Consider the following 12,455-nt stretch of genomic DNA (forward strand, 5'->3'; position numbering starts at 1 on the left):
GAGCCAAGAGACACAGTGTTTCCTACACTGTGTCTCTTGGCTCCGCTCAAATGTTGTGGCCAGTTGTGGCTTTGATCTGCAATAGGCTGTTTTCGCCTCACCCTGATTCTCCAGCATCTTCCAGCGTAGAGGGCATCTCATTGTCAAGTAGATTACTTGCACCTGAATAGCTCACACTCCCTGCTCCCTTCAGTGTGTTTTTGAGTCTGAGATAGCAAAACCTGTCTGCTCTGCTGTCTTAAAAGCATCTCATTCCGCCCTGTCATTTGATGTTTGCTTCAAAACACACTTTCAACTCGGACACGACTGCATGGGATTTTCTCAAAATAAAAACAGACCAAAATACACACATATCTGTGTGTGTGTGTGTATGCATGTATGTGTAGACACACAGACACACACACACACACACACACACACACACACACACACACTTCATTCATAATGAGATGATAAAGCAATAAACCCCCAAAAGATGGCACTTTTCATCCTCCCCTCCTCTGGCACCCTTCCTTCAAAGCGCCCCTGCTGCCAGCTTCTATTTGAAGTGGTAAACCAGGCAGGACACATGAAGGGAGGAAGAGACTTGTGCAGCAACCCCCCTCTTGTCCAAATCCCTCCACGTCCCACCTTCTCTCACATTTTACCATCCTCTTTATCTCACCTCCTCTTTCCCCCCCTCTTCCGGCACTCTCTCCCTTTGTTTCTCTCTATAAATCTGCCAGGTCACTTGTCTCCATTGCCAGGACACACAGACCTGCTAAAGCCAGGTCTGCTTTTGGTCCAGCCATTTCTCTCCCTCTCATGACATGTCCTGAGGTACATGGGGATGTTTACAGGAAACCAACAGTGTTTTGCTCCCCATTAAACACAGTTCCTAAGGAATGTGACCCACTCTGATAAACAAACTTATTAGTTTGCGTGTTTTTGGCATGTTGGCCTATTAGGAAATAAGACAAAATCATCCCAGTCACCTGCATTGAGAAATACCTTGAATTACAGCCTGATTTTAGATTCAGTTGATTGCAAAACTGTCCTGTTGCTCACATCTGGAGCAAACGCATGTATTACTATCGCTTGTAGAAGTATACACAGACAAACCAAAAAGGCCTGTGAAGAAATTAAGATCTTAGGTCTCCATTATGACTCAGTTCTGAGTCACGTCATGAATATTGAATCCTGGGGGGCATGCTACCTCTTTTTGCTTGAGTGAGTGTAAAGAAATAAACAATGAAATAAAATTACGTGCGTACAAGCACATGCGTGTGTGTGTTTGACCAAATGGTGAGGGGGGGCACAGTGTGAGGGATAAGTTGAAGAAATCTTGAGTCAGAACCGTTAGAACCATTCTTTTCTGCTGCATCACACAGTTCCAGGAATAACCCTCCCCCCCCTCCTCACCCCCACCCCCACAGTCATTAACGAAAGGGAGACAGTCAGAGGTATTACAGCAGTCTAATGGGTGCGTACGTGTTCATTCTTTGACTTGCACAGACATCTTTTCCTTGTGTTCAAGCATTTGATGCTTAACTACCTCTTAATGGTATAACTTTCATTACACATCTGGTGGAATTTAGCTGGGGCACATAAGCACACACGCCCACACTCATGAAAACACACCCACGCAGCTTGTCCAAGTAACCCAGAGAGGGTATTCACTACGGTCTGCACAAGACAAGTGCAAGAGTGCCCCCTTCAGTTGACAGATAAGCATCCTTTTCAGCAGCAGGGAGAGCCACACTGGTCTTTGTACACACACACACAGATATACACACACATGCAGATGGCCAAACACGCGCCCCCCAGTCCCAGCCCCCTCTTCCATAGTAGAGTAGTTACTCAACAAGGCCCCTGGCTGGTTATGGAGCCTGTCTCACACCCTGCCAGTATAAACCTCACCCCTCACCCCTCAGCCGAGTTCTAACCCCCGCCCTCGTCTGACCAAATGGCCCGTAGGGAAAGCATCAGGGGAGAGGGCCAGCGGGGGGCTGGGTAGGCAATGGGCCAAATTAGAACCATATTTCACCCACACTCTACCAAGGCCCTCCGCCTTTCTGGAACACACACGGACGTACAGCCTTATGGGCTTGTGCAAACATATACACATACAGATGTGTGCACACTGACATGTTGCTCGTACACACATATGGCCTGGTCAAGTCACAGTTTTGGTATTTTAGCCACGCCAACAATGTGTGACTTTACAACTTGCGTAATTTTAGAAGATTCATTGCTCTGTCATATTGCAATATCCGTGGTGGATATCTGCCCGAAGGAGTCGGAGAAGTGCTTTACATAAATGGCACCAGTTAGGCTCCCATACCTGTTGCCTAGTTGTTGGAGTCCAGCTCCTCCTGTTCATATATTAATTGCACATGAAAAAAAAATAGTTTGTCTGGCAGTGGCTAAAAAGGCTTCATTTTCGTTATCCTTTACCGTAACGGTCCCTGCGCTAAACCATTGTCCTGGACTCAGTCGCGTTTGCTGGTCTTTGTGTCTGGTTCTAGTGTGAAGATGGCGGGCGTCCCAATGTGAGCCCCTCTCCTCCCCATCCAGCCCCGGCACAAGGTCTGGAACAGATTACATCTGATATTAAACACATGGCAGCAGTTAGAAAGAGAGGGAGAAGGAGAGAGAGAGAGAGAAGGAGAGAGAAGAAAAAAAGACGAAAAAAGAAAAACAGTGGAATTGTCAGCAAACCCCCTCCTCCCTCCTCCCTCTCTCCCGCTCCCGCTCTCTGTCTTTTGCCCCTTTTCTTTCCTTTTCTTTGTCTGTCTCTCCGCAGATCCCGTTCTGCCCTGAGTGTACGGAGAAGATCAGGAGTGTGTCCACATGTCAGTCTGGCAGTCTGAGGCACAGACAGAGATGCAGGCACTTGATACCCCTTTATCCAACCATCTAAGCATCAGCGCCTTTTAACGGGGTGCAATATCTGAGTGGTGACTGAGGAAGGCAGAGATATGACATATGAGCGTTGCTTGAGTTCAGATGCGGAATGCTTTTTTATAAGACTGCAAGTCACTGTGAGGCTAACAATGATGAAACCGCCTCAGTGACACTCTTTGATTCTTTGGGGAAAGGCTCCGTTGGGGAGAAGCTGTTCTCACTGCTGATGGCAGATGGTAATAGCCTTACACACATGTGTCTTCCTCAGTCTCCCATTAGAGATGTGGATCAGTGTGTTTCGTAACCTAGTGGATAATGAGGAGAGGGACTGAGACTGTTATTCTGGGCCCTGAGATGGTATCGAGAGAAGACTCTGTTGCATTGGTCTCCAGGCTCTATTACAGCGACGCTGATGTAAGGAAAACACTGATCAGTCCAGAGGAATGTTCACACACAGGCGTTTAAGGTAGATTGAGAAAGTTCCTGATGTTCCCCTGCGCTAATTTCTGCTTTTTCCTGTGAGAGGCCCCACAGGGGAGGCAACACGCTCTAACCAGCAGGCCCTCTGCCCCCAAGACGAGCACTCAATCACGTCCATGTTAGGCACACACACACACACACACACTGAACAAACACTAGCAAACAGATTAACAACACTGGCTTGTACAGCAAGTCACTGTACTCCCCTTACTGCAGCGGGTTTGTTTTTCCCCCTCATGACACGACTGACCTTCTCAACTGCTTTACCTATCAGGTCATCCACAGCTCGGTCACTGTGGGAGACCATGCTGACCAGCAAGCAGAAGGAGGGGGTGATGGAGGTGCGGAGGCAACTAGTAGAAGCAGCCAGCAAGGAGAACCTGCCAATCAAGATGAGCATGGGTAAGAGCTGCCTCCACCACACCACCCGTGGATCTGGCCTTTTATCTAACCTCTTACATCCACAACATACACGTGTCTTGCTTCTTACTGTCAGAGAAAACACACATCAATGCAAAATACAGAAAAAAGAAAAGAAAAGCGATAGAGGGATAAAGAATGGGCACACTGATGAATAATAACATCAAAACAGAATAGTATTTATAGGTATTTACAAAAGACTATATGAGAAAAGTGTGGCGCTAAACCAGTGTTTTACTGAAGAAACATAGCGCCTCCTACTGAGATCCATGGTCTCTGCCTCACTGTGTATTTGCCCATGTGGCCACAAAGGAAATGTGAACCACATGTTGGCTCTCTGACACACACACACACACACACACACACACACACACACACACACACACTTGAAAACGTTTGTTGTTTGTTAATGAAGCAAAGGAGGCTTAACCAAAGGGTAAAAATATGTGTTGGCACTCAGAGATAACACAATTGCGTGCACAAGCATGCAGTACACTCACACTCCTTCACCTTTACTGTACTTTGTGATTCATAGGTACATGGATGACCGGTCTTGCATATACTGCACACACTCACACACACACATATGCTCACACACAAACAGAGAGAGAGCTAATATCCAGGTTAGCATCTGGCAAGAGGGGAGGTGCAGGGAGGTGAAGGGAGGGGCCATGTGGTCTCTTAGCTCCTATAATCTCAGACGTAAGGAAGGTCTTGTCTCTCGTAACAACCAGGTTGTAATGTTTTGGAAGGGGTCACACACACACACACTCTCTCTCTCTCTCACACACACACACACACACACACACACACACACACACACACACACTGTCAGGCATCTGCATACTCACACATATGCTGCTCTGGTGGTTTCTTCTCACACATCTGTGTCAAAGAGCAGTGTTTTTTCTCCTTCTAATCTTGGGTGGCTACTATTTTCTGGATTGATTTATCCAAATGCACCACTTGAACGAAAGATAGAGCTGGAGAAAGAGAGAGTGAGTGTGAGGTGAGAGTTTTGGGGGAGGATCCAGAGTAACTGAACAAAAGATGTTGGGAAAGAGTAAAAGGGAGAAAGTGTGGAGTAGGTATAGCACTAAGCTGTTCTCACTCGCTGACTGACAGCCTGTTGACTTAGGGCTCATGCAGCTAGAGACAGAGAGAGAGAGAGAGAGAGAGAGAGAGAGAAAAGGAGGGAGAGACGGGGCACTGCCAAATGCCTCGCACACTGGACCTTTATACCCCACTGGCAGAGAACCAAAAAAACCCCCGTTAGCCCTCCAAACACCCATCCCGCCCCCACACAGTTCCCATCCTACCACCAGCAGAGTCCCCCATTCATCATGCTCTGCTAATATCGCATGAAGCAAAGAGCTTACAATTAATGCCTAACTCTTCCCTCAGCGACCACTGACTCTCATGTAAAGTATAATTTTTCAATTTATATTATAGTGTGTTATCGCTCCCCTAGGGTTATGCAGATTAGTAGAAAATGTATTTAAAAAAAACAAAACCGTATCAATACATTGCAGAACCTACACTTTCACATATAGTCCTGTCCAACTTGGCTTGTTTTCATCTCAAGAGGATAAAATCATCCACAGAGAGAGAGACAGGATATAATCCATTTCTCAGAGCCCGAGCATGACCCGTCAGGTTTCTCATGGCACAATTGGATGATGAAATTCCCTGTGTGTGTGTGTGTGTGTGTATGGATGTGCAGGGACGTGTGTGTCAGAGACAGGGGGACTCCAGTATTTTTTGCATTTTAACTCTTAGCAGTGAATTACGTGGACAGCTTTAGTTTTAGCGCCAGTAAATGCATGTTTATCAGCTTCTGTGTGTGTGTGTGTGTGTGTGTGTGTGTGTGTGTGTGTGTGTGTGTGTGTGTGTCTTTGTGTATCCCACAAGGATGTACAGCATATATATGTATCATTTGTGTTCATACTGCAGAGGAAGTGTAATGTGTTGACAGGCTCTGTCACATTAGTATTATGTGCTTTCTTGCCATAAAGCTTTCTGGGCTTTTAACTGCATTCATCATTTGAAGAGGTTGGGGCTGAAATGAAATAGTATAATATCATTATACATGATCAAAGTATTGATTTTTTTTTTATCATCTCAATTTCAGTGCCACACACTTTAAAATTCATAAATTGCAAACAGTGTCCTAAAAGTGTGATTGAAATGCCCTGAATTTCATCAGATAATTGGTTCATTCCTAACCCTAACCCATGATTATAATTTGAGTAGATGTGCACTTACAATTTTTTGGCCTTTAAAGATGTTATCCCAGCTTTTTACTGCAAGCAAATGAAATGGAAATGGAAGCATAAATCATGGTGTATCACAATTTATTTCAATATCAAACCGCAGTATTCTTTCCCTGAGCTGCAGTCACAGTGATCAACAGTCAAATAACAACCTTCCCCGCTCTCCCAGCCAGATGTGTCTCAGTTATGCCAGAAGAATCTTTCAAAACACACGCAGAGGAAGCACAAGCAATAAATACGCAATCTCAAACAGGCCACACGAGTACACGTTTTCTTTCTTTCTCTTTTTCTTTGTGATGAACACACACATCCAGAACAGAGGCTGCGCTGTGTGTGTGTTGTGTGTTGCAGTGTTGCTGCCTGCACACCCAATCCCCCCACCTCCCGTACAGTACAGTTCTGGAAGAGGCCCCGTGATGCCTCCATAAATAAAAGTTCCAGGACTTTCCTCTACTTGGAGTGCATAAATAAAAGTCTCTGCGCCTTCCTGTGTCCCCCATACATGCAGAAATACTTATGAGGCTGTCCAGCTGCTGAAGCAGGGCCACCGCTCAGCTCCACTCTGACATCAGACATCACTTAGCCTCCGAATCACCCCGAGCACCCAGAATGCAAGTCATCCTCTCTGTCCAGTAACACGACTAAATCATGCTTGGCCCCTGCCCTCGCTGCATTGTTCAGGACTTTTATCATGGCTGAGCCTCAATTACCACTTCTCCACATCAGGTCAAAATGGGCAGCAACTCACAATGTTTATAGCATGAGACTGAAAGCGTGATTTGTTTTATAGCTGTCTCTGCAATAAATGGACCAAGAAGAACTTTAAAGTGCTCAAAATGTTAAAGTTCCTTTACCATTTCAGGTAATATCCTCGACTGAGAAAAAAAAATCCTGGCATATAGTACAGTATAAACCCCAAAAGTAAAGAACACGGGAAGCTGTTAATTCTAATAGTTTTTGTTTTACTGCAATAGTTTTTACCCAATCTGTCCCTTAGAAATCCCTTTGAAGACCAACCAAAAATGGACATAGTTACAACTGAATTCACTCCATATTTTGCTCAAACTGAAGAGCATAGTAGATGTATTGTGTGACACAGCAGGTAGCAGCCGCTTTGGGTTTTGGGAACCTCAAGGTTCCCCTCTTACATTTAGGGGGTCTGAAATATGGTTTAGAGGCAGAAAAATACATAAGAGAGCATGAGAAATTAAAACATTTCAGCATGATCCTCCACATTTTCAAAAACCAGAAATTTAATTTTGTCTGTTGAAATGCTAAATGAGTAAAGCATGGATTTGGGTGTACAATTAACTTTACAACATAGTCAGTTTCTTGACTATTGGATTAAATAAGTTGATTAAATTAAATGATGAAACTGACATGGAAAAAATAATTTAGAAACATGTATCTTCAGAGATTTACACTCTTTGTTACTTGGGATGGGGAGTTAGAACCTTTCCAATAATGATTTCACCGCAGAGACACCCTAGTTTGAAACCATAGCTCATTTAGAGCGATCATCTCTCTCAGATTCCTGCTGCATCTGGCAGCAAGATGCCTTCAGAATACAGAATTGTTTTGAGGGAAGTTTAGCGACACAGATAAGGACTAAACCTTTGCCAGGATTGTTTGATTGTGTAATGGAAAACAGGCTGTTGCGTTGCTTTATTTTCTTCTTTTATGGTCTTCTTATGGTCTTTTTCCCTATGTCATGCATTTTCTCGCTCTGTCTCATATGGTCTGACCTCGCTTTAAGGTCTGATTATGTTTGGCCAACACTGTACCATTCTCAGTTGCCTATTCTAGGGTGAAATTATGTTTGGCACTTGCCTTGGACGTATTTCCTGGTTCTGAGCTGAATTATGGTTGGCACATCAAGCTTAGTGAACCTTGGTTATGCTGCCAGGCTTTTTATGGCTGGATATGCTCACAATAGAGCTTTTCAGGATCTAGAATATTTCTGGACAGAGGTTTATTCCTCAATAATACTTTAATTTCAGCGAGAAAAAAATACTTTAATTTCAGCGAGGAAAAAAAACTTGATTTCATTTTGCTTTTGTAGACACAAGCTACATTTTGCCCAGGAATACCACACAGCGCACAGGCTCCTGAAAAGCATGTTTCCCAACAGGCTGTCTTGCAAAAGTCCTTTGTGCTGTCAGGTTTACTTATCATTTGCCAGAAAAGCAAGTAACATTCCTCGGTTGATTCCCTCCAATATTCCTCTTGAAAACATTTCACAACCATACATTTTTTCATCCGGATTTGACACTGTTGTTAAAAAAAAAGGTGTTGTCTTTACATCAGTAAGTGCAACAACCACTCCATATTGTGTTTAGCGTTCTGAAGCCTTCTATTCCACTTTTTCATTCTGCCTGTCTGTTTCCCCTCTAGTCATCTGTTTGGCCCTGCTAAAGAAAACATTGGCCATGTAGTCCAACAGGAAATACTCCCACATCTGGTGCTGGTTCAGAACATCAACATGAAGAAGTAGGCTTTATGGGGAGCTAATGTGTGCCCCTTCTCTCCCCCGGCCTCGGGCCGACTCAGCCCCTCATACCTCCAGGCCACCCTGCACACCCCCCCAGCTCCCAGCCCCCTTACCCCACTTTTCCTGTGTCTCTGTGAATCTTCCTTGCGATGGGGGCAGCTTCTCTCCGCTGCCTCTGTAAATAATCAGAGAAAACCTCTGATTCACACTTATTAGTCACACTCAAGACAGGCTCTCAGGGACTGTTATCACTTCTGCTGCCACACTACTACATGTATGTGTGCACTCAAACACGCACACACACACACACACACACACACACACACAGTAGAGTTCAGCAACACATCATGACTCATACAAAACATTTCATTTAAAACTTTGACAGGAAAATTCCATCTGAGCCTTTCAAGTATGGAGATTATTCCTTTTCTGACTGCCTGGCACTCTTAAATACAGTCTCTCTTTTTCACACACACACACACACACACACACACACACACACACACACGCACGCGTGCACGCACCTCTGCGTGACACAGCCCGTGGAGTTTTCTCATTAAGATAATATTATGGTCTGCTATGGTATCACTCACTCCCCTCTGCCCTGAACTGATTGTGATAGTTATTAAAGAGGCTGTTATGCTTTGGAATAGGTGCCTGTTTATTCTGTTTCCACACATTGCTCTTCCCATCGTAATAGCTGTCTGCGGGGGTGCATGCTCTACCATGTAGATTTTCAATGGCTAGTAATAGACACTGCCACTGGGCCGTCAGGTCTGAAATGTATATGCCCAAACATAGCAAGCAGTGATTAATGAATTTGTGTCGGATCTAGGTTTCGCCCCAGTTGATAACTGTATCTTCCTCCCTCCTCTCAGGCCGGGTGACCCCTGAGCAGCTGTGCTCCTATGTGCAGCTGTTCCGGAGCAGTTGGGGGGCGCTAGAGAGTCACTGTGGGGTTCTCCAGCTGGCCCTGGCCACTGCCCAGACCCTCCGCCACACCGGCCTGCCCCGCTGGGACGCCTGTCTGGCCTTTGAGAGGCTGCTGCTGCAGGTACAGACACACTTCACACAAACCTCTTGTCCATATGTGTTGTAGGCGATGACAACTGGAAAGCCTCCGTCCCAAAAGGGGATATTCACCATTCATGAATGTAATTCTCGCTATGAGAAAATGGATGCTTGAAATGCATGGTCACTGACTAAATGTGATTGAAGTTATTTGCGTTTTTAACCCTTTATTTACAAAACTAAAAAAAAAAAAAAAAAAAAAAAAACATTTGGTGCATTTGCTGCATTTGTTGAATATTCATTGAATGACATTAATTTCCAAAATGCAAGTATGTTGTTTTTTAATGAAATCCCCAAATTATTTCATGTTAATTTTGTACAAAAAAAGAAACATTAGCAGAGTTGCTGGTTAAATCTCACATCTTGTACTCTGGTCAGTGCATACTGAATGGCTAATTCTCTGCAGGTAAGTGGGTTGGGCGGGTGTCTTGGATGGTGATCAGAATGTTGTACCAAACAGAGAGAGGAAAAAACACGGATTCCTGTAGCTCAAAAACAAGGTCAGTTGTGTTTGTGGGGAAAACATTTGGATCCAGTAAACACAGCAAAATGCCAGATTTTCAGTATGTTGTTTAGAGACTGTTGAATCCACAGGAGGAAGAGGTCTAGTTTATGGGGGCGGACAGAGGCGGATGTGCACGTGTGCAGACTGTGGCAGGGTCAGAGGGCAGGCTAGACAGAGAGAGTGAAAAAGGGAGAGGCAGAGGGGATGAGACAGATAGTTTGAGTAAGTCAAATGCCAGACCAGCCTCACCACTTGTTCTCCTCACACTTTTGCAGCCATACTACCAATATTTTGGAAACTGTCTCACATGGAGCGCCGAGCTGAAAGGCGCCAGGCTATAGTCTGTGTAAGCTAACTAATACTAAAACCATTTCCTCCTCCTCTTACCTTGCTATTTTCATGGAGTCTCTTTATATTCCTGAAGCTGTAAAGCAAGCAGCGGGACAGCAGAGTATTTAGGAACTTATTAAAGTAAATCATGGAAAAAAAAAAAAAAAAAAAAAAGAAAAAGAAAAAAAAAAACAATCTTGCACTAGTGCCCCATGCCAAATTGGAATTTGAAAACAACCTTGTAAACCTTGGTCCTCAGCTGGAGCCATCGCTGGTTTATTAAATGAAGGAAGAAGATTCTAGGGCTTATAGTGCCAGTATCCATGTTACTCTACGGCTCTTCTACAATCCACTTGCATCCCCATGGTTGTGTACTGTACCCGATTACTTCTTACCTCTCTGCTTTGTTTCAGTCTCATAACTGCCAGGCTCCTGAGGGCACTGCATCTTGAGGTGGAATTGTGCACCACGAAGTTGATGGTGGCTATCTTAAAAACAGACTGTTGTTTTTGTTGTATTTAGCCCCAGCAGAGTATATATAGCGCTTGGCCTGCATTCAAAAATAAATTCTTCAGAAATCAGATCTCACAATCAAGCCTTGAGCCTGATGTGAAAGTCGGTGTTTGCAATCAAAACGGGCCTGAGTTTTATTGAGGTATTAAGTGAAATGAGTTGTGTGTCCTCTGTGCCCCCTCTGTTTATTTAATTTCCATGTGAGGTTTTTGCTTTGGCTCAAGGCAGACATAGAGAAGTTAATTGCATTAGAAAATGGCGGGACGAAATGCCTTTTAGCTCTGCCTGGCGGTCAGACTGTATTTACTCTGCCTGAGTGTGTGAGGGCCGGTGTGGGTATGGCTGGGCAGAGCTGGCCGCACCATGACGGCGTACAGTGTGAGTTCACTCAGGCTGATTCCACTGTGGTGTACAGGGGCCTTGGAGTGGGCAGGAGCTGTGCGGAGGCAAAGGGCCAATGAGTTCAGGCCCTGCCTGAGTTTATACCTTTCCTAACAGTTATGCAAATCCCTCAGCTGTATAAAAAGCCATGGAATAGTTACTTTGTGAGCTCGACAACCTTCCCTGAGGAGTGAGGTCGTGATTTGCACAACTTGTCAGATAATATTTCTTTATACCATGTAATGTTTCACGATAAAAGCTCTGTGGAGACATATTACACCGTTACTGATTTTATTGGTAAACCTTGATTTGAAAGCAATATTCTTGAGTGGTTAAAGGAGCTGACAGGTTGTGAGTTAAAGGTACAGATGTGGTTCTAGAGGCTGACATATTACCTAGGTTGTGATATAAATGTGGTCAGTGTGATAGGTGCTGTTTATATTGCCCTGATGAAAACCAGTGGACTTATTACCTCTCAATACAGCCTTATATTTGCATTAGATGGACAGATATCCACTTGGCTGGCACTGCCACCCTGCCTGCATCTAACCCCCCCACTGTGCGCTACACTGTGGACCGTGGCTGTCTGGCATACGACTGGGGTTTGGTCTGAATGGGTCAGATTGAGCAGGCTTGGTTCAAGTCCAGCCCGCAGTTACAAAATGTGTGTGCTAGATGTGCTCTCAGTGCTGGACAAGGGCGGCGTGGCCACGGAGAAACTCAACAGACTCTCTCTTTCACCACTTCCCAGAACATCACAGGCACACTACGCTACCTTCCCATCAACAGCCCAGCCGGAGCCTCCACCAAACCAAGCTAAACATGTTCGACATCCCTCCCAGAGACAGCAGATTTGATGCTGGAGTAGGTTGACAGTCAGGGGGCAAGTTGAGGCAAGATTTTTCTGCAAGGCTCTGTTATTTTAAGGCTAGAATTGTATTGTCGTTGTGTGTACTTTGCGGCCAGGCGTTTGATTAGAAGGCAGCTTGTCTCATCACTGAATATGGTAGTGACAGCAGAGCAGTGGACGGGAGGGGAGCTAACCTCTCTCACCCCGGCCTGCTGCTTTACTCTGCTGGGATTACCAGGGCCTGCCTCTGCAAAC

The 12,455-nt window shown here is 44.9% G+C and overlaps 1 protein-coding gene across 1 annotated transcript in view; it reads left to right on the plus strand.

Moving 5' to 3' along the window:
- scfd2 (sec1 family domain containing 2) overlaps positions 1 to 12,455 on the plus strand; it is a 93,491-nt gene that overhangs the window by 6,719 nt on the left and 74,317 nt on the right. Inside the window, exons 3-4 of the mRNA XM_030050169.1 lie at positions 3,641 to 3,768; positions 9,429 to 9,604. Coding sequence (XP_029906029.1) covers positions 3,641 to 3,768; positions 9,429 to 9,604 — 304 coding nt within the window. The remainder of the gene's footprint in view (positions 1 to 3,640; positions 3,769 to 9,428; positions 9,605 to 12,455) is intronic.

This window comes from Myripristis murdjan, chromosome 4 (genome assembly GCF_902150065.1).
Source record: "Myripristis murdjan chromosome 4, fMyrMur1.1, whole genome shotgun sequence".
NCBI lineage: Eukaryota > Metazoa > Chordata > Actinopteri > Holocentriformes > Holocentridae > Myripristis > Myripristis murdjan.